This window comes from Falco naumanni, chromosome 9 (assembly GCF_017639655.2).
Source record: "Falco naumanni isolate bFalNau1 chromosome 9, bFalNau1.pat, whole genome shotgun sequence".
NCBI classification, from domain to species: domain Eukaryota; kingdom Metazoa; phylum Chordata; class Aves; order Falconiformes; family Falconidae; genus Falco; species Falco naumanni.
In genome coordinates this window covers 6,078,772-6,103,412 of record NC_054062.1, presented here as the reverse complement: position 1 = coordinate 6,103,412, position 24,641 = coordinate 6,078,772, and the positions used below count along the sequence as shown (strand labels likewise).

Below are 24,641 nucleotides of genomic sequence, written 5' to 3'. Positions count from 1 at the left end.
CAGAATGTTATATTAAAACTCTGTCTCCAGTACCAATACCCAATATTGCCAGAGAAAGCAACTATCTTCAAATAATGTGTCCTTCACATATCTCTGCTCTTATTGCTGCATTTGAAAATCCCAGAGGTGCCAGGAATGTTCCCATTACTCCCAAATGTGCCCCAAATACCCAAACTGCTCCTTCCATGCAGAAAGCTCTCCAAGTCACCTTTAAGTGATTGTAAAATAGCCAAATGCTTTTCCAAAGCTGGCTGGCTCAAACCATTCCTCCCTAGGACACATTACAAACATTTCATGCACGCTCAGGCGAAAACTTGCCCAGTACTTCACACTATGCTACCACTGACTAAAGAGCTTGTCTCGGATTTTTTCAGTGTTTCTAGTACTAGATACAAGGCCGACTAAAAGATATCATTGCTACTTCAGATAAAAGCAGTGATAGCTATTCACTTGCAAAATTTATAGGTGTACCCTCTTCTATAAAATAAAACAAAAAATAAATCTTTGAGAGGTCCTACACATGACTTGCAAAGTCATAGCTCTTGGGAGGTTAAGTAGAAAAGAAAGGATACCTGTCAGCTCACCACCAACATGTTTGAAGAGATTTGTTGGTTTCTATGGCAATGGGGAGGGTAACGTGGCTGCCTGGTTACAATTATGACTGACGCACATCTCAAACAATCGTTCTCTTCCTGTTCGTATGACATAAGAAAAACAGGATGTTGAGAGGTGTTTATCTGAATGAACAAGATAAGCAAGCTCACTGACATTTCTAAAAGTATAAGATTTAACTAACAAGATGTTATAGATTTTCTGTGGAAAAAAAAAAAATCCAACTGCTGCACTGCTGAATGTGATTAAATTATGCATGGAAAGATCCTTTCCCTCCGAACCCGCAGGAAACAGTTGAGGAGCTGTTATATGAGCCATGAATACCAATGGAAAGTCTTTTTAGTTTGAGATACTGAGTTACACCACTGAATCAAAATTGAGAAAAACAGCTTAGCATGCAATATCCTGCTGCTTCCCAAAACTGTATTCAGTTCAGAGACTGCTGAAGGGGTGGGCTACAGAGAATCGTGTGCTGCAATGGTCCTACTGCTAGACAGGGAAGCCAGGCTGGGTTATAAACAGTTTGTGGCAATGAGCACATTGCACAGGCGTTTCTCAGGCCTTTGCTCAACCTCAGTCACCATCACAAGCACTTTGCAGCATTTTAAATGTCCATCAGTGCCTGAGAGGGTACCTTATCACTCCTCATCACAACTTCATCAAAGACAGAACTTGCAACATACCCAAATCATACAGCAGAGTGTGGTGCTGCAGTCACTGCTGTCCACTAATTAGCAGGAGCGGGTACAGCCTGACAGCACAGTCTAGTTTAAAGCTAAAAACCAGCTCATGTCCAAAAAGCACAACACATTGTCCCAGGAGCAGTTCTGGAGCAGAGGAAAGGTACCAGTCTTCACACCCATATGCATGGGCAACACACCCACTCAGATATCCAGCTACAGGGCAAAATAATGATAACGAGACCAGGATCCAACTGAACACACCACAGATAACCCAGTGTCACATCTGCTTTAAGACATCAGTCCTTTTCATTTAGGAAAAGAGAAGAACTCCCCACATGCAGGAATAAAGGATGAGGTATACTTAAGAGACAGGTATATTAGAAAAACCTAGAACAAGTACAGCTTGAGAAGTTAATTGCCAGCAGCTGCCTTGCTGTGGTAGCAGGAAGAATGAGATGTTCAATAAGGAAGCTGGAACGGATAAGTAAGAGGATGGAAGTGTTTTAGGAGGCATTTGGAGTATATAAACCACTCAGAGTAGAATGGTTGACGTGCAATCAAACAAACTGTGAAGGAGAAGGATAGCATGCTTCAGCCAGACTTCCTGAGGGGTCATTCCTGTTTAGGAACTACCAAGGATTGGACTTAAAGTCTCCTCAGTCTTCAGCCTCACAGGAAAATTAATACTGCTAAATGCTTTGGCTTGGGGTGTCGAAGAATTAGCTGTTAACTCTGCAGCAGGGAAGCCGAACAATCTTTCACATACTCATTTGTTCGTCATTTTGTTCATTTTAAATGCACATATAATTTAAAATATAATATCCATTAAGGCCTTTTTCATGTCATCCTATCCCATGGAAGAACAAGACCACAGGCCATAGTGCTCCGATCATTCAAAAGTACAATCGTGTCATTGTACAGTGCTAGACACAGGGCCTGACACTAAAGACCTGATATTAACAATACTTTGTTTTACAGTACATGGGCCACCACAGACCTATCTGAGCACATGGTTAGAATAACAATGATGTAATAAAGAATGTAAAAAGTCTTAAAATAGAAAATGGGTACAATCAGATATTGAAGTGAAGGATAATAAATATGTGGACTCAGTAACAGTTTAAACAAGTGAGCAGCGGGGAGTAGGAGGAGGTAGACTGAGACAGCTTTGCAAGGAGAGCACCATGCAGTTGCTAGGGATTAAAAGATCAAAGTGCCTGTGCACTGTCACAACAGCTCCATCCTGAAAAGGAATCACGCAGTGCAGGAGATGTGACTGAATGTAGTACTTACCTTCAACAATTCTTCATGCTATTAGAGCATCTCCCATCCAGGAGTTGCAACAGACTTCATGAACCATTATAGTCAGCAGCTGGTTCCAAAGTAAAGAAGCTGGCTTTGGACCTCTGGGAGCACCCGAGCAAACACAGTAGGAAGTCTGCACTGGCTTCCCTGGCAATGCAAAAACCATCACCAATTTTGACACAAAGCTACCTAAGCAACCTAACACTCCCTGCATGAGTTTGTGAGCTGCGGTTCCCTAAAACCCCTTCCAAGTGGTTGCCCTCCTGCACCACCACTTTTTTTTTTTTTTCAAAGACATTTGAAATAAAGATCTTTGAAATCTCCCTATCAGACTTGCATGCAGCCAAGCACACTGATCTCCCAAATGCAATCCTTTTACAGTCCTTGCTGTCACCTTTTCAACATTTTCTTACAAGTCAACAATGCTACCAAGATATACATCAAAGCAGCTGTGCTGAATGAACCACTATCATCAAGACCTGCCAACAGCATGTATCACTTCAAAGACAACAGCCCTCCACATTTGTATTTTTACTCTTCTACACTGAGCAGGTGTTGGTTTCCTTAAAAAGCTGCACCTCAGGCTACACATTACAGTTAATAAGGCAGGAAGATGCACTTCTTCCACACACGGGCACTGGGAAGTGAAGCAGTCTACCCAAAGTCTCCCAGCAGAACCCCCAAGAAAGCAAGAACAGATGCCTGATTCTGATCTCCCTCATTTTTGCATCAGTATGGATCCGTCTGTTTTAACAAATACTTCTTACTTATTCTAGCCTGGTATCAGCAGCTCTGGAAATCCAGTTCACAGTCCCCAGCTGAAGGCACAGACCCTGCTGGGTGTCAGGGGCCACGGGGACTCTCAATGTTGCCCATGAGACATGTCTGGAGCTACTACACATATGTGCAGTCTCCTCATGCCCACCAGGATTCCAGCTGCACCAGTCACATCTCCTCAGGAATACTGAAAAAATATCACATTACAGCCAGGAATTTAATAACCAATCAGTTTTCTAAGAACAGGCCTGACTTCCAATGTCCTTTAGGAAAAAATGGATGAGTTTTGCTGCCTGTGTTATCCATATCGGAAGACACAGGGTAGAACAGATATATATGTATAAGAAAGGGGATTTCTGCTTAATTTTATGTAAATTTTGTTTTCCCATTTGGTGCACATATTTAAGTCAGTATCAAAGGAACAAAATGGAAACCCAATCATTGTCTCCAGCTTGGCTGGCTTACAGATCAACTCCCAGCCTTTAATTCTAGGAAGTGAGTGACCACGAAGTCTCATGGCAGCCAAAGGCCCCCCTCTTTCAATGTGACTCGCTGTTTGTCTTGGAAGTAGCCAGGTGAACGCTGTCCATTCAGCCTGCAAGGGAATGCAGGACAGATCGAGAGGGGGACAGACAGAGAGACACTGTAAAAGCCTGAGAGACAAAGACTGGTGGCGGGATGAAAGAGCGTGGAACGAAGGCAGGACCCAGCCAAGCCAAACAAAGCTTTCCTTGAGTGATTACATCTGCTGGAGAGTCCCCAGCTTGCACTCTCCTTGCTGAGAAATTCTTTTAATTGTGTCTAGGACATTTTAAAAATCCCAAGAAAAGCTCCTCTGTAATCATGAAAGCTCTGAACTGCATGAACTTTTGTTATGCTGAATTACTGACAGCTTGCTACATACTTCTTGAAGTAAAAGCTGAAAATTGCTTTACACAAGATGTTCCTGAGGTAGAGCCCTGGGCAGGGGAAAACCGATAATAAATCTTAATTTCTTTTTAACCAAGAAAAAACAAACAATTTAGAAAAATTCAGCTACACTGACATTGGGAGGGAGAAAAGTACAAAGAGTGTCAAGAAGAAAATGAAAAGAGATACCTCCTGAAATCAGACAAAATTAAGTAAGGTTAAATGAATGATCTGTAGAGCCAAAGCCTACAAATCTGTAAAGAAGCCTCCTTCCCTGGAAGTCAAAAGGGACTGGCTCTTCTGCAGCCACTAAAGCTGCTCACGACTTAGCTGATCATGGAGAGTGGGCAGCCAGGCAAGAGTGTATATACAGCACCTGCGGCAAGACAGTACTGTATGTCGGGCTGCCACAGGTATTTTCTTGTATATATGAAAATCAATACTTGTAAGCCAGAAAGACAGATTAATATTGAACAGTTTTCAAGTTGGCTAAAAGAACTGTGATTCTGTCTTGATCAAACACACTCCTGGGGTTATCTGAATGCCCCTGCCCGCTGACTTCACATCATCGGTCCAAGTCTCTTGTCCGCGGCAAACTTCCAGGCAAACCTTCCTCATCTTCAAGCCTGTCTTCTCAGCATTAATTTGCACTCTGCCACTCACTATGATAACCAGAAATGCCAGAGGGTTGACAGACTCCAAGTACCTAATTTCCTCCAGAATCCAAATATCTGCCTGCATACCTCAGGTAACTAGATATTTGTATTTACCAAATTTGAGGGTCAGTCATCGGAAGACACTGCAAAGGCAAGGTTCAATGTTAAAACACACACACACAAATAAAAATCACAAGGTCTGGCAAGCTGGCCCTCACCCTGCCACAACTGCATGCTCCACCGTGTCACAGGTGTGTGGTACGCAGGAAGATGAAAGGGGGGAACGTCTAAGTTTTATGGCTCCCGTAAAACAGCCACCCAAAGGCGTGCTTTGGCATATGCACTTTATTCAAGTATTTTGCGTTAAGATCTGGCTGTATTTCACCACTTTGCTGGTGCCAAGACATTTTACTTGGGTCAGCTGTCCAAAAGCAAAGCGACTTGCCCTTGTTACATCTCCTGCATATTGTGCGCAAGTGCCGTTACACCAACCAACCCAAAGCCTCCGTACCCAGCAGATCACACCGCTGCAACATGGAGAGCCCCTGCCCTGCCCCAGCTCGTGCAGGCTCTGCTCCTCAGCAGCCCGTTCACAAGCCTGTCCCACCCAAGCTGTTGGCAGAGAACTAATTCAAAAATACGGATCAGTTCTTGCTGGGTCAGTGAATTGAACGAACTCAGTGAAGGATCCAAGGTACCAGCACTGGAGCAAAGAGGATGACTCACGTACTCAGGATTGGGTACGAGGGCATGAGGGGGAAGGGCAGGGAGCAAGACCTTCACCTCACAGCTGTGATTAAGCTGCTTGCTAGATCAGTCAGCTCTTCCACTTGCTCCATTCTGCCAAAACACACATCTTTTCTTCTGTCATACAGAGATGCACATTATTAACTATACAATAGGCAGCAATAGATATTCTTCAATGCACTGCAGGCTAGGTAGGTACAACATTTAAGTTTTATATGGTCTACCATGCAAAAGACAAGACTCCAACTTAAGGTGAAACTCATATATCAGCCAAAAGACAAAATCCCTCAGTCTGCTGCAGCACCGTATGGCCAGGCTAAGACACTGCAGCACCTTGAGCACCTTGACCAGGAGCTGCAAGCACTGCTGAAAGGATGCAAATGCACAGACGAACATCAGCATCATCCAGAGTTATTTTTCAAACTTTTAGGTCTTACAGTAGCTTTAAACCAACATTTATAACTTTAAAACAGTGTCTGTCCTTAAGACAGGCAGCCTTTCCAGGCAGAACCTCCTCCTCTGCTCAGCATTTCAGGAAGCACAACCATCTCTCCATAGCCAGGACAGCTCAGTATCTACTGAAGGACACTTCAACAGCAAGGCCAAAGGAAACCTCAGTGGATAGAAACACTAGATGCTGCTAAGGGAACTGGTGACAGCCTGCCTGCCACGGTGCTGAGTGAAAGACTAGGTGGCAACTATGAGAAGGGGAGCCTGATCTGAACCAGTGAGCAAAGGGACCGATGGCTCTTTAGCCCCCTAGGTACAGGGAATAAAGAGTCTGGTGGACAAGGAGCACGATTTGAGAACATCCACTGCAACAATCTCAATCCTCAAAACTGTGGAGGGTTCCCTAAAAATCTGCGGTTTGTTGGGAAGGAGGTTGGGGTTTTGTTTTATGCTTATTTGCCTCTTGTTTTTTTATCTTAGTGGATAACATTAATTTCCAGTAACTGTCAACCAAAGTGGAAAAGGAGTACTTAACAATAAAGTGCAAGAGTCCATTACAAGTAATGGCAACCCATGTGCTTTTATGAAACAATAACACACCAACATAAAATAAATCAGTGCCTTTTAATTTAACAATGTAAATTACCCTCCCACCTGCTGTGAATCTCCGTAAGGAGAAAAAGCTGGCTGCATATTTACCAAGCTGTCTATCCGAGTCTCATTCTGAACTGGCCTAATGCCCTGGGGTTAGACTGTAGGACTCTGTCATCTCTTGCACTCGTATGACCTAAGAAAGGGAATGTGGCCTTTTTCCCACAAGCCCAGAGTGAGAACATCATAAAAGCTGAACTTTAGCCCCCTTTTTGGGCAGGCAGCACAATAGCAAGGAGGATGCTGTTACTCCCTGGAGGCTCTGCTGCTGAAAAACATCACCAAGCTCAAGTAAAAGGTCAGTAGTTAGGACTGCATCTCTTGTTTTCTTCAGTTTTCCTCCTCCGTCAAAGGCAGTTAAACATTCTTTGCACACCCCCCTCCCTCCTTCTGAGAAATGCAGGAAGGAAGTGCTTGCAAAATAGTTTAATTTAAAAGAACGTACAATCACACACATAGCAAACACTGCTTTAGACCCTGAGCAGGACGTTTCTATTGCCTCACAGTTCCCACTAAACCACAAATGAATCCCTGCAGTGGCAGAGCCCTTCCTCCTCCCTACACACAAATGGAGGCTGTGTTTTTACTCCCAAACCCTTTTGTTTAGGGGCAGACAACTTGGGTGAGAAGATCTGCGGCTACGTGCCACAGGCAACCCGCTCTGCTCCTCCAGAACACACATCCCTGCAGCTTCTTGTCAAGGTGGCAAAGAGGACATCTGCCTAGCAAACGAGGGCTGTGGAGCCAGGGACAGAAGGATGCAGGAAACCCTGTAACCTTTCAAGGTGCTGCATGGTAACAGGCGTTGAGAGGCAGTAACATGGTCCTGGGTTGTAGAACACAGTTTCACTCCCAGCCTTTCTCATAAATAGTGCTTGTTTGAATTCACAGTATGTTTTTCCTCCAATGTTTTTTTACCTGGACCTTGCTAGAATTTGTGAAAGTTGTTTGGGACTGTTGGATTTAACCTGACCCTCGTCTTCACTAGATTTATGTGAAAGAACCAAAGGGGGAGGAAACAGCTCTCATACTCCATCCCTTTTCGCAAAAAGGAATGTAGAGACCAGCAGGCAATTCACAGAAAACTTCTTCGTTATCTATCAGTTTGTTGTATGACCACAAGTCCACTCTCAACATAATTCTTCTCAGTCACACAGCGATTTACTATCACAAGCCTATTTCTTAGACTTTTCAGAGACTTTGGCAGTCTTGAGGACTTGTCTTCCCTTGAGCCATGAACCATGACAGCCACTAGCACATGTTAGAAGGGGCTCGCAAGTCCCTGCCTGCTTTCACTTCTTTGAGAATTACCAGTCCTCCTAGCCGCAGTCTCTTGAAATAAACACCTCCGCCGCTCACAGCTTCTCCCAGCGCAGCAGCACTTTTGCTCGGTGGTTTCAGCAAATCTGATCATATTACTGCCGTCCCGCGTTCCTCACATTGCTCGGCTAGCATGCGGTGGATTGATTTCCAGTTGGCACTCTTGTACTTAAAAGGGACACTGTCAACAAATCACAGTCCTGTCTCTTTTTTTTAACCCATTGCTGTCACAGTGCATAATTAGATTAATAAAATAAATAAGAGATCAGTGCATGTAGGGACTAAACAGAATTGCACCCGCTGCCTGTTAGAGTGATGTCTTTTTCCTCCAAACAGGATGGCCGGGACAAGCGAAGACATAATAAATTATTTTCTAGAAGGAAATTAAGAAATTTTGCATGCTGTTAATGTGAGCACTTTCCCATGTACAGTCAAGCAGCTTCACAAAGGGGAAGATTAATACTTTCACAAAACAGGGAAATGAGACTGCCAAATGCCACAAACTGTCTGGGGACTTCAGGTCTAAGGCAGGACCTAAAACTAGGTTGCTGAGTTTTGCCTTTTTTTTTTTTTTTTTAAAGCTAACAACTTCAATTGACAACACCTACATTGAGCCCTGACCAGCGGGGAAACCTGACTTTTCCTAGTTCTAGGCCATTGCCCTGATGGGTAAGTTTTTTGCTTTTGTTTTTTCGGAAACATACAGCTGTTACTGCTGTTTATTATCATTCCCATCCCCAGTAACTTTTACCTTTTACCTTTTTCAGTTGGTGTTATGCATGGGTATTTCTGGTAGATTTAAAAATAGTTGTTAGCATTTCAAAAATACCTTCAGATTTTATATGAGGACTCCATAATACTGCATTCTGTAAAGACCTTAAATAAGAAATAACTTCTGGCCCAAAGAGTATAGTAAAGGCATTTAAGGAGCTTACTTCCCAACCCATGCCTGTTGCAACCCCAGACAAAGGACAATGAAAATGTGAAACAGCAAAGGAATTAAATAACCACAGAAAGGCACATCTGGCTGGGCAGATGAGGTGCTCATGCAGGTAGCCAGCATGGAGCTGGGGAATATTTTCTGCTTATCAAGACTGTTAAGAGTTACACACTGGTTTTTACGTAGTAAAAAAAGTATAAAACCATAAACTGCACTGCAAGATGTGTTACAAATAGAACCACCACATCGGCCAGTATGCAGATAAGGTCAGAGCAGGCAGATCTCAGTAGTATGCAGTTTGCTTCTGGAAAGTCTTTACAAATTACTTCCACAGCTCTAGCCTAAAAACCTTATCATTAAAGCAACATACTCGTTCTTTAATTCTAGAGCTTACACTCATATTCAAGTTTCATCTCAACTTTACCAAAACATAACCTTGAGTAAATACTATTTTGACACTGAGTACACTGGGCACGCTACAAAGATCGTCATGCTGCAGAAATTATTGACAGTAGCCTTTTTCAGAGAGAAAAGTCAGAGGAAAGGTTGACAGAATCCTGTAGTGCCACTTAATTCAAGAAAAATGTAACCCCACAAAACATTATTTTCTTACACTGTGAGCAATTGCTGAAATTTCAGGGTAAGTTTTAAATTTACCATTAAGCTGGACTCTGACTTGAATGTTACCCCAAGCTCTCCAATGACCCAAACAGGAAAGTCTTGGAGGTGTTTTAACACCACACTAATTCACAAGCTGATGTGCTTAGTTGACCCTGAGGTGTGGGCTCAAACACACAGTACAATTCAACAAGGGCAGCCTCAATTCGAACCAAGGAGGGCAGGCACAGGATCTTTGGTGGTTGACAGTCTTTCCATCCCCCTCCTTCCATTCCCAAGTACAAACCAGTCCTCTTGCTGTTGGACACAACCTACCAGGAGGTAGCTTTGGAGTATTTCAGGCCAAAGAACAATAGGATGTCTTCCAAAATACCTACCAGAACATACTGAGTGAGAACACGGTAATGCAGACAGGGCTCTGTGTGTGTGGATGCCCACACCCAGAAAGACTAACCTAGGTGCTCATCCTTACACATAAAGCATTCAGGTTAGCTGTACAAGGAAAATTAAGCCTCAAATATGGAAAAGTCGTTTCTCCATCAAGTCAGACTCTTGATATTCTGTCATGTCCAGTTGTACAACAGGCTTACACAGTGATCTTGAGAGCGTTTCAGTAAGTGCTCATCATTTCTTAACAGCCAACCTTTGTAGGCTTTTGCTATCAGAATCAAAATGAAATTCCCAGCTCAAAGTTGGCAAGAATACTAAAACCATACTGAAAAAAATAAAACCAAAAAGGTCTTTTAAGGAATCATTAAAAAAACGCTACTGAGCAGACATTTGAAAATATTACCTAAGTATTGTAATGCAGCATTAAGAGATAATGAGTAATATGAGAAAGAGATCACAGTTCAGTTTTGAGCCTTTTTTTGGAAAGAATCACAGAATCATATTCAGCAAAGGTGATTCATTTAAAGGTAAGGCCTCCCCCATATTTATTTCCTCCCTCTTTAAGGCACCACGGATTGTGTTTGCCTCACCACTGCCCTACCCTGAAGACCAGACAGAAACCTCTGTCATGGCAGAGAACAGATACTTCCTTCCCCTGTGGCCAGATACATCACCCTGCGGTGCTCTGGACCAGAACGCATCTCCTGTCATTTCCTTGGGTTTTCTCATTTTCAGGCTCCACAACTGTCAGCACAGTAGTTTCTTTACTAAACATCAGCCCTTTTCCTTCTTTTTCCCCTTTTTTTCTTTCTTAAGATGCTTCTTCAAACGGGAATTTTCATTACTGAGATACTTGATCATAAAGGGAAGGGGAAGAAAATCCCCAGTAACCTGCTGTGAGATGCAGCCTACAAATCAAACTGCCTTGTGCTCAGATCCCAGTGGTTTGCTGCCTCTGAAGTGTTTATGCAAGATGTGTGTTTTTCCCGTTGGCGTTGCCGTGACTGTTTGGCTGTGCTGGGTGATGGATGGTGGAGAAGGTTGTGTCTGGAAACGTGCTCCGAAGTCGACAGGAAGCTGAGGGGGCCTTTGCCAGCACTTCCTTCCTGTATACAAGGGGAGGACAGAATGGGAAAAACCTTGGCTGTCTCTTACCCTGAGAAAAGTGCTACCCTTCCAGCTGGATTACAGTAAAAATATTTTAATCTTTCACAAGATTATAATATCCTTCCTCTCTAAGTATAGCTGCAGTGGTAGCAAGGCTTAGATAATGAAACGACCTGGCAATGCGAAACTTAATAGGTGGCTACAGAAGGCTGCTGCTTGAAGGTGAACAAGTAGAGGTCCAGATTTGAAGATCCCTGAAGGTATCTTCAACCAAGATATAAATCATCAGTGGATCACACCTGCCTAACCCCATATCTTGACTCCAAAAGTAGCCAGTACTAAGCACTTCAACAGAGGACGTAAAATCCGCACAAGCAGTACATTGGAAATGTGTCCCTCTGGACAGCTTCATTCCTGTGCCTGTTTTAGAGAGTGGATCTAAACTCAAAGCATAATGCTTATTACCCCTATAAAAAATAACATTGCAACGAGCCATCTATGAATATTCTGACCACGCGATTCATACATTTCTCGCAAGCACCCAGGATGGTTTGTGTTATACAGACTTTCCTTGAATGTCTTCTTCCAAAGACCTAGACTCTAGGTCCTTCTGTGGATGATTCCTGAATCTGCATGACATCCTGACATGTAATCATCACCTGTTCACAGTAATGAAAACACCTGCAGAGTATTACAGAATAGATACTCCATGCTACCACAGGTATTTTCCTAAAATTTTCCATTCTTGAACTCCCAGGTTCAAACTGATAGACAACAGCAAGATCTTTAGTGTAGCCAGATGTTCAGAACCCCAAACTCAAGTGGACCCAAGTTGACTTGTTCTACCTACAGCCACATGGACTGTGTCAGTGAGAGCATGACACAAGGGCTGTGGCAATAAGGACCAGTTTCCTTGCTATCCCAGCAAGGGGACATCCTAGCAATCCCCTCAGTCAGATACTGCCTGGATGAGTTTGCCCAAGCAAGTCCGAAAAAGGGAGGAAGAAATTCTCAGGACTCTTGAGAACAAAGGAAAAATCCCCAAAACCGTGAGCAGACAGCTCTCATAACAGCCTCTATTTCTGAAAAAGGAATCAGACAAAAAGACCTCACCCATTAATAAAGAGTGGGGAACAATGGAAACTGTCAAAAAATAGCCCTCGCGTCAGAACTAAGAATGCCCCTTTACACATCCAAAAAAGCACACAGCTGTGCAAGAGCCTGCAAGGCTGTCAGGCACTGCTGCTGGCTTACACGTCTCCCCGGCCCTTCTCCTTCGCAAAAACTGCCAGAAGCACTAGATGAAACTGAATTCCAATAACCAAAGATGGGGATGGAAGAGGAGAGGAAATTTATGGCAGGACCGAGGCAGAACAAGTACCAAATTCCTGTCCGGCAAGGACCCTCCTGACAGTGAAACTTCGTGGGACATACATGATACATGCGCATATCTTCCACAGGTCTTACTTTATAGGGCAAAGCAATTACAAAAGCAATTCACAAAGCAACTAAACTACGAATAAAATCTGAATGAATTGTGTAACACACAGTAATAAAATCATGTGTTATGCTGAATTGGTGAGAAGTTATAAAAACAATTGCTATAAAAATTTTTAACCTGGAGTACAGTTCTAAGAATGCAGATATCTAGATGTGGACCTGGAAACCTCAAGGATGCAGTAACCTTCATGGCACACAACTTAGTGTTACATTCACGGGTTTTGCTGTATTTGTGACTCAGCATTCTCCTCCAATAGCAGTAAGGAAAATAAACAGAAAGCAAACCATTCTGAATGAACAGGAGAAGATATACAAACACTTGGACAAGCATAAAACTCACCATGGGGCTGACCACTTGAGTCACTGTCCTGATTCATCCTCCCAAAGGCAGCACCAATCAGGATGCTGAATTTCGAGGTCTACAACTCAGAGCTGGTACCCCAAGCTCTTGCTTCTGAAATGAAAGAATGTAGCGTTACTATCAAACTGTAGGAACTCTACCCTGCATGACAAAGGAAATATCTTGTGTGTGGTCTGTTGCCTTTGAATCTAAGACAGACGGGAGAAACTGTGTGCATATACAACTTAGCACAGAAGCCACAGCATATTGCTTGAAGATCAGAGAACTAAATGGTAAATTGGTGAATTAGGTCAACCAAGAAACACTGAAAAGTGGCATCTGAAATTTCATGCAAGTTAAAGCAACATGTACTTAAAACAGCAGCTGGATTCCTGGAATAGGTCAAGATTAGCTTTCAGATTTCAATTGCACAAACAGGAGTCTCTAACATTGTTTACTTGATGAATCAAACAAAAAGCCAGACCTATCTAACCTCCAAACTGGACAAACAGTCCACGTGAAAGTATGTTTTTGCCATAGCTAAACAGCTCCTCCTCTTTGTTTGCTTGCCCTTCCACTCATCACATCTTGACTGTGGTAGAGTTGGGAACAGAACCCATGTCTCCCAAATCCCAGTCCAGTGCCTTAACCACCACATCCTTCCTGCTGAATCACATTGCAGAATTGTTTATCAGGAAGGAAATTCCCCCTCGAGAGTACTCACTCTGAGTGTGCTGGTGGAACACAAATGCTTAGAAAAATACAAATGGACTAGCAATAACAACAAGTGATTTAAGTTACTGTACAACAAGCTAAAGGTACACATCAGTATATTGTTTTTTGTTGTTAGCAGCAGTCTAAGTAAGGCACAATCAAGCAGGACATGACACAGAACAAGCAGCGCATCTGGATGGCCCCAGAGTAATAGCCTCCTGCTCTTCAGAAGATGGTATCTAACTTCAAAAACATCTATCCCATGTTCAGCATGAGGTGTATGCCACTCCGAGGGGGATTCAAAAGGTTTATATTCTTACCAGGCTCTGTGAAGGGTCATCTTTGATAGCAACTCATGCCATGCTGCTAAGTGCAAGCAGCTGTGATCTAGTGGGTCAGAATTAACCTCAATATGTTGTACTAGCAAAAGGCCTTCACTTTCCTTAAGGTCCTTAACTAAGGAGGGGGGGGGAGAAAAAAAAAAGCGCAGGTCTGGGGGGAAGATACCAAAAGTGGAACAAATATGTTTTAGCCTAAACACAATTTACCCCATTAGTCTCCCAGAGAACAACAGGGGTTGTAATTCATCTGCAATCTGTCCGAGGACACAAACCCACTGAAATGGCAAGTTCATGGTCCAGGACTCTGAAGAATTTGGCTCTGCTCAGCAGTTGGGCAAAGGAGAAGAATTTCCCCACTTGCAAGCAATGGCTTTCCAGGTTGTGTCCTGCGAGACCCCACCACAGTAACTGACACAAACACGCGCTTGGGCAGATTCCCAGACCTCTGACAAGATTTCTTTTATACTCCCTTTAAATGTCTTTGCATAGCAATTCCAGCAGGACTGACTCTTCAGGGGCAGGGAACCAAACCCTCAATCACAACATCCTGGAATCACACATACATCTACAGGAGCTTTTAATGGGCACATCAGGTAGGGCTAGCTGCCCCCTGCCAGCTGCCTTGAGAGCAGACCCAAGACCAAAACCCTCAAGCTTTGCTTTTTTTACATCATACGAGAGTAATTTAGGAATTAATATTAAATTCAATTGTTCTTCATTTAAAAGGCTATTCTGTCATTCCTTGCCTGCTATTTTTGTAGTCAGGATCAAGCTTGCGGTTTTTTCCTATTAGGTCAGCCCCACTTAGGTCTAAATCAAGTGTGTCCAGAGGCAGAACGTAACTCCACATATTCAGTCCTGCAGGATGTTGTGATCGGTTTACAGTGGTGAATAATGGCACATTAGAAGGCAATTGCTCTTAGGGACGTCTTCTGCTTGGTTTAAAGCATTCCCTGTAAGGAAATCCAGCATGGAACAGCTAAACAAAAAGGGTTCTGCAAAGAGCTGCCAAACTGCTTCTCTAAGGACTTCTGATTTTTCTCCAGAGCGGGTGTGTGCACTGTTGAGCTCTTGATCTTGGCACTAGTGCCATGCAGGAGTTTGTTGCTTCATATTTAAGCAAAACGAGCTAACGATTGTACCCTGCCATCCTGAATAATGCACGTGGTCTGAAGCAAAAAGGATGAGTATCTAGAAAACGTCCAACAACTCCCCTGCCTGTAGTCCATAACTCTCCCAAAGGTGAAGTAACATTCAGGTGGACGGAGAGGCTTTTTCAGATGATGGTGTAAGCAGAGTTCACAGTCCTGCTTCCTCAGAACAGCTGAGGCCACAGCCACCACCAGACAGGGAACTGGAGGCCACCCGTTTCCTTTTGAGTGATTTCAGTTCAAGCAGGGCCATCACGGGGCTGGAGTGAACAAGAGGCTCCTAAACCCTCAGCTTTGGAGCCATGCTGAGAAAAGCAGTAAATCTCTCTCCTGGTGGTTTGTTAACCCTCTGTGGGGTCAGATCTTGTGCCATTATCTCAAGCCCTGCCATAGCTGGTGCCTTCCTGAAAGCCCAGCAGCTGGGTGAAGAGACTGTAAAAAATTCTCTCTTCAGAAAACATCACCAAAACAAAAAGAAGGTTTTTATTCTGCTTGGTTATAGAAAAAGATTAGAAAATGTGAAGTGAGAGTAATTTAAAGTTTTAGAAACAAGACGACAAATACTAGGAAGCAATGTTTATTTATAGGCTTCTCCATACTGTGATTTTTAAGCCTATCTCACATTTTTGCAACCCGCCTTTTATTGCTTTACTGTTACAGAACATACAGGCACATGCAACGAAAGACACCCAGCATTACAGATCCCTCTGCAGAAAAAAAAAAATATTACTTTGGAGTATGGGTCAAGGAGCTGCAGTCCCAGAAGTGCTAACAAAAGCATTTTCTGAAGATTATGGGTGTCTTTTCATTGACTTTTACAGACTTTGGAGCCTGTACTTAAACTCGATACAGCAGCTCTAGGGCCAGATTTGGCTTTTAGCTTCTCATCAGCCACCAACCCAACACTTCATTCTTCGTAACGCACCAGCTGTGCTACACCACCCAACATTTCTGCTCCATGCTTGAATTACAGCATCTCAGACTGCAGCATGACACGTATTAACCTACATACTGAGCCTATTTACAAGCAATCTCAGTAGCCTATGTTATTTCAAAGTGGGAAAAAGCAATGAAGAGTCCTGTGGCCTCTTCGTACCACAGGCTGAAATGCAAATAGCAGTTCTATCTATTTTTACAGTCTTTCCTTTATCACATAAATCTTTAACTACCCAGAAATAGAAACTTGACTTCTCTGTGATAAGGACATAGGAAAAAAAAAAGCACCGACACCAGCAAAAACAAGAGGAAAATTAAAAACAAAGAGCAGCAGAAGCTGTCAGCCAGTGCCTACCAGCAACAGTGAGCCTGTGTGAAAAGCCCAGGCAACCTCAGCTGCCCACCATGGCCCTGGAGCAGGCAGGGCTCCAGCAGACCCCGTGGGCTGCTGAGCTCGCATCTGGACAGGGCTCCACAGCACCGTCAGGAACACAGCACAGCAGAAGCCAGAACTCCAGTGTGTTACCAGGAACAGACCAGGAGAAGACCCTGAGGCTAAAAGCCACCTTCTGTATCAACTGATTTTATTTGAGTTCATTCTAAGAAGGAGATGCTTCTTTCTCTGCTTCAGTTTAATGGACTTTTTATTAAATAATTATTAGTTTTTGATCATTTATGGGTGTAATTTAATTTCATAGCATTATTATCATAAGATTCACTGAAACTGCTGAAGGCTCAAACCAGCAGAGCTACACAATTCTAGCATACACCCTTCACCTCGCTAGCTCTGACATTAAAACTAGAAAGCAGCTGACAAAATATTAACTGATGTCTATCGAAGCCTGTTAGATTATCAAGGCTATCCCCCCCCCAAATGGTAAAACCCATCAGCTTGACAAGAATGTATTTTTAATGGAAGTTCCTGTCCAAGTTCCTAACATCAATAAGAAAATTGTTGTGACATCCAAAGGCATAAATAAAACCTGAACCCGTCGAGAAAGCCCTGTACACCAGTGAACATGTCTTCCCGCATGCATGCAGAATGTCCAGCACATCACCATCATCAACAGGATACCAAGAATAAAACAATCATCACATGCAGGTACCAACCATGTGGGGCAATGTTTGAAACCAGTTAAGTTCACACCTGGCCTTTCACAACCTAGAGCTGACTGCAAGTCACAGGCCAGCGGCTAATTTCTGTGTGTTTTACTCCTGACAGTAGAGCTTACCCTCCATTTAGAAGTAGCAACTTCAAACAGCTGGGTCACGGCTTCCCTTCCAGCCAGGGTAAACAGTTACCAGCAGCATCCAAGTGAAGTTAATGCAGCGACACACTACTTTGTTCAATTTGCAGTGGCACAGCAAGGAGGGTTATTCCAGAAGGCAGAAACCACCTAATGGAACTTCTTGAAATGAGACGAGTCCTCCTTTCCAAAAGAGTGAAAAAAAAGAAAAAAAAAAATGCACAGCTTGGACTTCAGTTTCGGAAAGCCTAGGAAGACCTTTTAGTGCGATGCTTCAATGATTGTGCTCTAAAGCTCTCCCATAGAGGGGACGCTGTGACTCCCAAGGCATGCGTGAGCTAGAGGAAAGCAGCTCAGACACACACACAGGGTAGGTGCCTGCCAGGGCATTTAGTGAGAACAAAGTTTGCCTTTTTTTCTTGTAGATCTGAAGAGTCACGGATAGGTGGGATGAAATAAACACATTACATGATTTCTAACTATCCCTGCAACCTCCAGAGTTACTTGGGAGACAGTTTTCTGTCAGGCTTCCTCGAAGCTAATTGCAACAGAGCATCTCAGAAGAGGGTCACTGCACCAAGAGAAAAAAAAGCCTGGCAGTAGCCTCCTCTGCCACCACCACACTGCTGGCTCTGAGCATCTTCTGAAAGGCTCCCAGAATGACTCAACACCTGAAAATCACTCCCACCCTGAGGCTCCTGCAGGCCAGCAGCACACACAGATCCAAACTCCTGCCTACACATCAGAGCATGGGACCGTGGCTGCTGATCGCTGCCTTTTCCCATCTCCCTCTACCTTTTCAAATTAAGCGTGAAGTCCCCCTGCTCTGCCAGCAATGCAAATGGGTACCACCCCACACACCAAGCTCTCCCTGTTCATTTTGCTCTTCTTACACATCAATCACCTTCAGTCACTTGGAAGACTCATCCTGGAAGCAACCAGCATAACTGAAGTCACTGCTGAAATTCAGGGCAATACTGCGAGGGTGCTTCTTGGTGTCGGAGGTGGTGCTCTCACTGCGCTCAGCCCCACGGAAGGATGCTGGTTGCAGGACACAAGGTGTTGCGGGTCACACCTGCTTTTCCCTTTGGAGGCTGCCAGCGGTGAGGGAGTTTGCCGGTCTCTGGCACCCTCTGCTGACAAACCCAGCCAGGGCCCGGGACACGCACAGACGCTTCAGGCTGGAAGGGCCAGACCCTGCCGACATAATCTGCATCGTCTTCTCTAGATGAACATTTCATAACTTAGAATTTCTACTCTCTTATTTGTTCGGCCAGATGTTTATGTAAAATTGTACTACAGATGGCCCTTCTTCCCCTTGGTTTGCTCCAGTAACTGAGCACAGCACATAAAGGAAGGCGCCCTACTCTCCTACCTCTGGTGCTACCTAACCCCCTTATATTTACCAGCCTTTCCACCTACCAACGCCCCCCATCACCTCGCATGCAGCATCTATCCTCTCCCTCCTTTCTGAAAAGGTATGTAGCAGGGAGGTGACCTACACTTCAACATGAATTTGGAGAATGAAAAGGGCAATAATTCAAAGCACAGTGTTCCAGTTCAGGTATGGTATTGTCCCTGGAACGGAACCATCTGTCTGAACCCTTCCAGTCCCACACTTCCGACGCACAATTCCCTCGACAGTCTCCACACCACACCTGTCACACAGCACCTGTAGCTTTGTGACCCCTCCATGTCCCTGAGGTGGGCAGTAGGATCACCGGGCAGAGGAGCAACAGCGGCAGCACGAAGGGAAGACATGCTCACACATGCCTCTGTCCTGTACCCGCTACTAATCCTGCAAGGTGTCCAACACATGGCATCTCACACAAAGGTACATCAAGATGTTTAAACATGATCAGTGACACCCAAACCCTCTGTAGTCAGCAGACACCAGAAGCGAATGGGTTTGTGTAACTGAATTACTAATGCGACACATCCTGATGCTGCTGTTTTGCTCTTGAAGATTCCTGCGGAACAATGAACAGCAAGAACAGAGAATATTCTGTGTAAAGGCAACAGCGAAACAGAAACCTAATCTTCTGAGATATATTAACTTTAAAGACTGATTTTCAGCCTTGTTATCGTCTGCATTTTTCCGCTTCTTGTTTTTTTCTTTTCTTGTGTGAAGGAAAGGCCAGGAGAACAAGCCCTGCCTGACAGCACACGCCGGGTAAACCAAAAGACAGCTTGCAGGCTAAATGGATTCTTACACTGGTACTTTCTAAATGCTGTTTCAAACACATGCAGGTTGCAATTAATCTACCAAGGGATCTCCACTTCAGTAGAAAGAATCTCAAAGGATCATTCCACCTCCAAACCACCACCTTAAAAAACACAACTAAGGAACCTTTGGAAATATGTAATGCAGAATTTCAACCAGAATAGAAGTATAAAAAAAGTTATCAGCAAACAGAAAAACAGGTCAGGGTCAACACGCTTCACACATTTATTTCCAGTGTGTTGGCCACTACTGAAAACCACTACAATATAGAACAATTTGAAAACCTTTAAAAAGCCAGGGGACTAAATAATCAAGACTACTTTAACCGTAACAAAACCTTTGTACTAGGAGATACAGCATAGTTACTTCAACTGCTGACAATTCAGTATCTCATGAGCTCTACCTCAAAATAGGAAAAAAAGCTTACTTTGCTTTCTTTTTTCCAATCCTCAAATAGCTTTGTGTTAACACTGTAAGCATAACACCACTGGGGACTCAGTATGTAACTTCACTACTTCCCAAAACAGAGCCAGGGCTCTTTCATTTTGACGCCCTTCAGGCACTTTGACTGCTTCCCAGCATTCTGATTTCAGGTTTGAGTCTGATTTTAGGCACCAGTGTTAAGCAATGAACCCAGCATTATTAACATATGTCTAGAGCTCTGTAACAGAGTATTTGAACATTTTCTCCTGGATTGCTGAGGAAGCTTTCTTATCTTGCACAAACCTATTCATTTTTTTCTAGAATGCATTAACCATCCTCCAGAGTCTGATACTTCTAAAAGGCTGTTCTGGACAGGCTCTGGCAAATGTAGCTGTGGCAGCCGAAGACACTGCTCTCGCCAGCTGTTTGTCCCACCTTGCTCTGCCAAGAGACACTGCCTGCACAGCACAGCTGACTGGAATCGTACGCCCAATGTTTCAGCTCTCAGTTTTGGCACGTTAATGTGAACAGCGGGTGAAAGTATTTGTGCAAAACTGCTGGGCTGTGAGCTAGAGAAACTGAGATACAAGGACACATTCCTTCTGCAGCACTACTAAACAGTGGGGGACAGTCATGTCCTAAATTATTGCAGCTGTTTGGCCAGCAGACATGAGTCAGAGCACTGACACACAGATCATCAATGCATGTAGGAACATGATCTGAACTCTTACCTCCTACTGAATGCTTCACTCTGGGGGTTCCTCCTAAGGGATCACCAAGAGAGACTCTTTTTCAGCCACATCTACACTACAAAGTTTTGGAAGTACAGCGATGCTGGTAAAAATGCACTAAACACAATCACTTCCTGACTGACAGATGCTCAAGCAAACTCCCAGACAAAACAGATACAATTCTAAGAATCACAGAATTTACAGGAGGAGGGGGGAAAGTTTGTCTTTAACAAAGCCACTTCTTTTTTTTTCCTCCTCGTAATAAAAAATGTTGAAGCTTTCCGTCTCCTGAGGGCTTTGTTTGAATAGCTTTAGCTATAGACACAACACTAAAGAAAAATTTTTTACAGGATGGATGAGTAATTTTAGCAATCCAGTCAATTTTCTCCATCTCTATCTGCTTCCCTTGCTAATCTCCCTTTCTATTCACTCAAAGGAGCTGAAACACTGCTGTGTTGATTTCTCATAGATTACTTTCACTCCAGACCATGTCAAAACACTATTAAAATCAAAGCAGAATAATCCAAGGATTTCCTCTCAAATCAACATTTCCTCTGTTATCCCTGTTGTTAGCAAATCCCTCAGATCCCAACTGTCTGCAGCTCCTCATCTTCCGTCCTCGAGCAGAGTTACTAACGGGCTGCCCACACCCGGAGTGGAGCCGCACAGGTCTGCAGCTTGCACAGGTTTCACAGGCAACATGCAAGTTCATGGGCAAGCTCCTTTTCTGTCTCCCAAGGGCACTGCTATTATGCCTTGTAAACATTTTTAGAATTCAAAAGTTCCACAAGCTATTGACATTTTAATTTCCACGTTACCATATCAGACTTGGCCTTGATTTTCTTCACAGTTTTTTCTCACCTGAGATCTGATATACTTTGTCAACAACAAGAAGCTACTTGTTTTAGTAAGTTTTACCCCTTATTTCTGTTTGCCTTTAACCCACATAATTGCCTATGAGTCCTACCTCCTTCAGGGAATAGCCTCTTTGTTAAATGCTGTGACAGAAGGCAGCAAGGAGGGAGGAATGCTGGATGACATGGAGGTTGGAGAGGCAGGAGTTGCAGCAATCGGAGACCAACTGCCAACATCTAGCAATGACTGAAAAGCCAGATGAGACGACTTTGCTGTGGCTGAAGATCTTGACTACTAATTGAAATATGAATTAAAGAATGAGAGATTACTGGGCTGAGACTCTGACCAGTATATCTCTTTGTAAGATCAAACCTTACACTGGTGGCTTTGTTGGCCCACTCTCTGAGAAGACCTGTCCGGAACAGTCTCACCTGTTGGCACCTAGGGGACTAACAACCCCCTATCAGTCCTTCAATGTAAGCCTTCTAGCACTCTCTCTGTTTCTGAACAAGTTTCATTTTCACTGTCATCACCTGATGACATCAAGGTCAATCAAGGATGCTTATCAAAGCCAATTAAGTCATTGTCAAGCTTTCAGAGCATTAAGCCAATAACTCCACCACATTCTCCTTGTATGCTTCCTTACACTTGCACCCACAGCAAGAGAAACAACGTTCTGCTGGACTGCAGGGAGAATTTCAAATCCCACAAAGTCAGAACAAAGTGGGGTCATGTTATTCACCACACACTGCACTGAATTTTGACCTCTTCCCAAGCTGTATCAGTATTATCTATTATCTACTCAATAATAAATTGCTTTCAAAACTGCTTTGGGGAGAGTTCTTCCTCACCCTTTACCTCCTGAATAAGTTTAGAGAAGGTCTTCCTCAGAATGCAGGCTTTAAATACAGCGATTAAGCCATCAGTGGGATTAACAAGATCATCTTTGGTGGCATAAACAGCTTTCACATGGGACATTGGTTTGTAACCAAGTTGGTCGGTGATGATATTGTACAAAACAAAGAGAGTTTTGAAGGTGGGGTTCTGTGCTCTTCGCATCACTCCTGGAAGGCCAGCACAAAGAAACCACTCCTGAAACTCCTGGGTAGTGAGTCAGGTTTTTCTGTATGACTGGAAGATGGGTCTTCAATAACCTTCTCATTGCTCTTTGGTTCTAGTATGATAAACAAGACCCAGCCTCCTCCTGTATCACCACCCAAGAAATGGGTCACCCCATCTCAGGGGAACAGAGTACCAAAGTTCAAAGGCTTAGATTGATTTTCAGAAGCATTCTGAGCAGTGCCATCCACAGCTATCATGAAACTCCGCTCAGATCAGGAGATCTCAGTAGTTACTGAAGTCTCTACCACTGTCTTCAGAAGTTGAGAAAAAAGCTGTATTAGCCAGCTTTTGGACTGTTATGCATCCATAAACAATATTATTAACCTGAAAGGCATGTGTTTTTCTCAGCATGATTTATTAGCTGCAGTTACAGTTGCAATAATCATGGTCTAATTTTTCAGAAACTACTATAGCTTATGCATAGTTTTAACCACCTTTTGAAAGACCTTTAAGTAATGATGAATCGACCCATAAAATAATACAAATGTTAGAACCAACGTATTACTCTCCTTTAGGCATGGGCAGGAATATCTGATTTATGTCTGCCAAATGATTTGGCATCTGAACAAACTGGCAACAAATTCAAAGAGAAACAGCAAAGCTGTGGGCAACCGCTGGGAAGACTGGGATTCCTTCCCTTTTCATTTCAACATGCCATGTCTGCTCTGGGATGTTACAATCTAATTCACTTGTTCACAGGGCAGCAAGTTAGCTACATCAAGACAGTGTGCCTCTGCACTGCTTTGCCACAGTGCCATAAAGTACCTCTCTTATAAGGCATTACATATGCACAAGTCCACACTTGATCAAAGTAACCACTGGAGAGAGACCTCACCCTGTACTGCTCTCCCGCAAAGCTCTCCACTCTGAGTTTGCAGATGCCTACCAGAAACTGCAGGGTCTGAAAAGCAAATGAAAAGGGAACTATGATGTCTCCTTTGGTATCATCAATTCAGCGAGCACCAGTGCCATACTATTGGCAGGCATCGTGGAGGCAATGCTGTGGGATATGTGCTTATGGTGGTCAGTAAAAAGATCAGGATACTATGCACTCTTATCAGCGAACTGATGCACATCTCAGCTGTGTGTGAGATCAGCCCCTTAAGTTCCTTTTTAAACCCCAAAGAGGTTGCATGCTGTACCGGACCAGCATCGTGCATTGTCCAGAGGATGCATGGCAACAGAAGTGTTGGGTGTTTGGCCAACAGTCACAGCAGAAGGGTGCTCTGCTGCATCTGCTTGCCTCTCCCACTGTTTGCATCGCATTTCTTTCCATGGCCACACACCTTGGACGTCGGTAAGAATGGTATCCCTTATCATCCCTTCCTCCACTTCTGTGCCTTAATAGCCCTCCGTACTGGGAAGCTAGGCAGCGATACTATTTAACTATTTATTTATCCTGGCTTTATTTTTCCTGTATGGTGTCTCAAGAAAGGTGCTCAGCAGCGAGCATGCATTAGCTCAGAGAAAAAGTTCCCTCACTCCCTTTCTCAGCGGAAGACACCTCAGCCGCCCTGTGTATACTAACTTCTGTACTTCAGCAGGTCAGGTTTTACTGAAAACAAATGAGGACAGATACACATAACCCTGCTGCTGCCATCACTGCCACAGGTCTGCAACAGCAACACAAATCCAAAACAACAGCCCAGGCACCAAAGGCTCACTCCAGCTTTGAGTGCTGCTGTCACGGTGCTACAAGAAGCTAGAAACACACATAAATACTCACTGCCCACAACTGTTACCTTGAGCAGCAAAGCAATGTCTCTTTTGCGTAGTTTCCATGCAATAGTTGCAGCACAGAGCAAGGTAGAAAGCTGTAAGCACAGCCCTCCCTGCAGGGTGTTTCAAGTGAGTCAAGACCACAGAAAACAGGCAAGGGTCTTGCTAAACAA

At 43.8% G+C, this 24,641-nt stretch overlaps 1 protein-coding gene across 4 annotated transcripts in view; it reads right to left on the bottom strand.

Annotated features, from left to right (window-relative positions):
* The window catches only part of EXD3 (exonuclease 3'-5' domain containing 3), a 290,758-nt gene that overhangs the window by 212,609 nt on the left and 53,508 nt on the right, over positions 1-24,641 (bottom strand). For all 4 annotated transcript variants that reach the window (XM_040606942.1, XM_040606943.1, XM_040606939.1 and 1 more), the window contains exon 3: positions 13,006-13,119. In XM_040606942.1, the coding sequence (XP_040462876.1) occupies positions 13,006-13,042 (37 nt within the window). In that variant the 5' untranslated portion in view covers positions 13,043-13,119. The remainder of the gene's footprint in view (positions 1-13,005; positions 13,120-24,641) is intronic.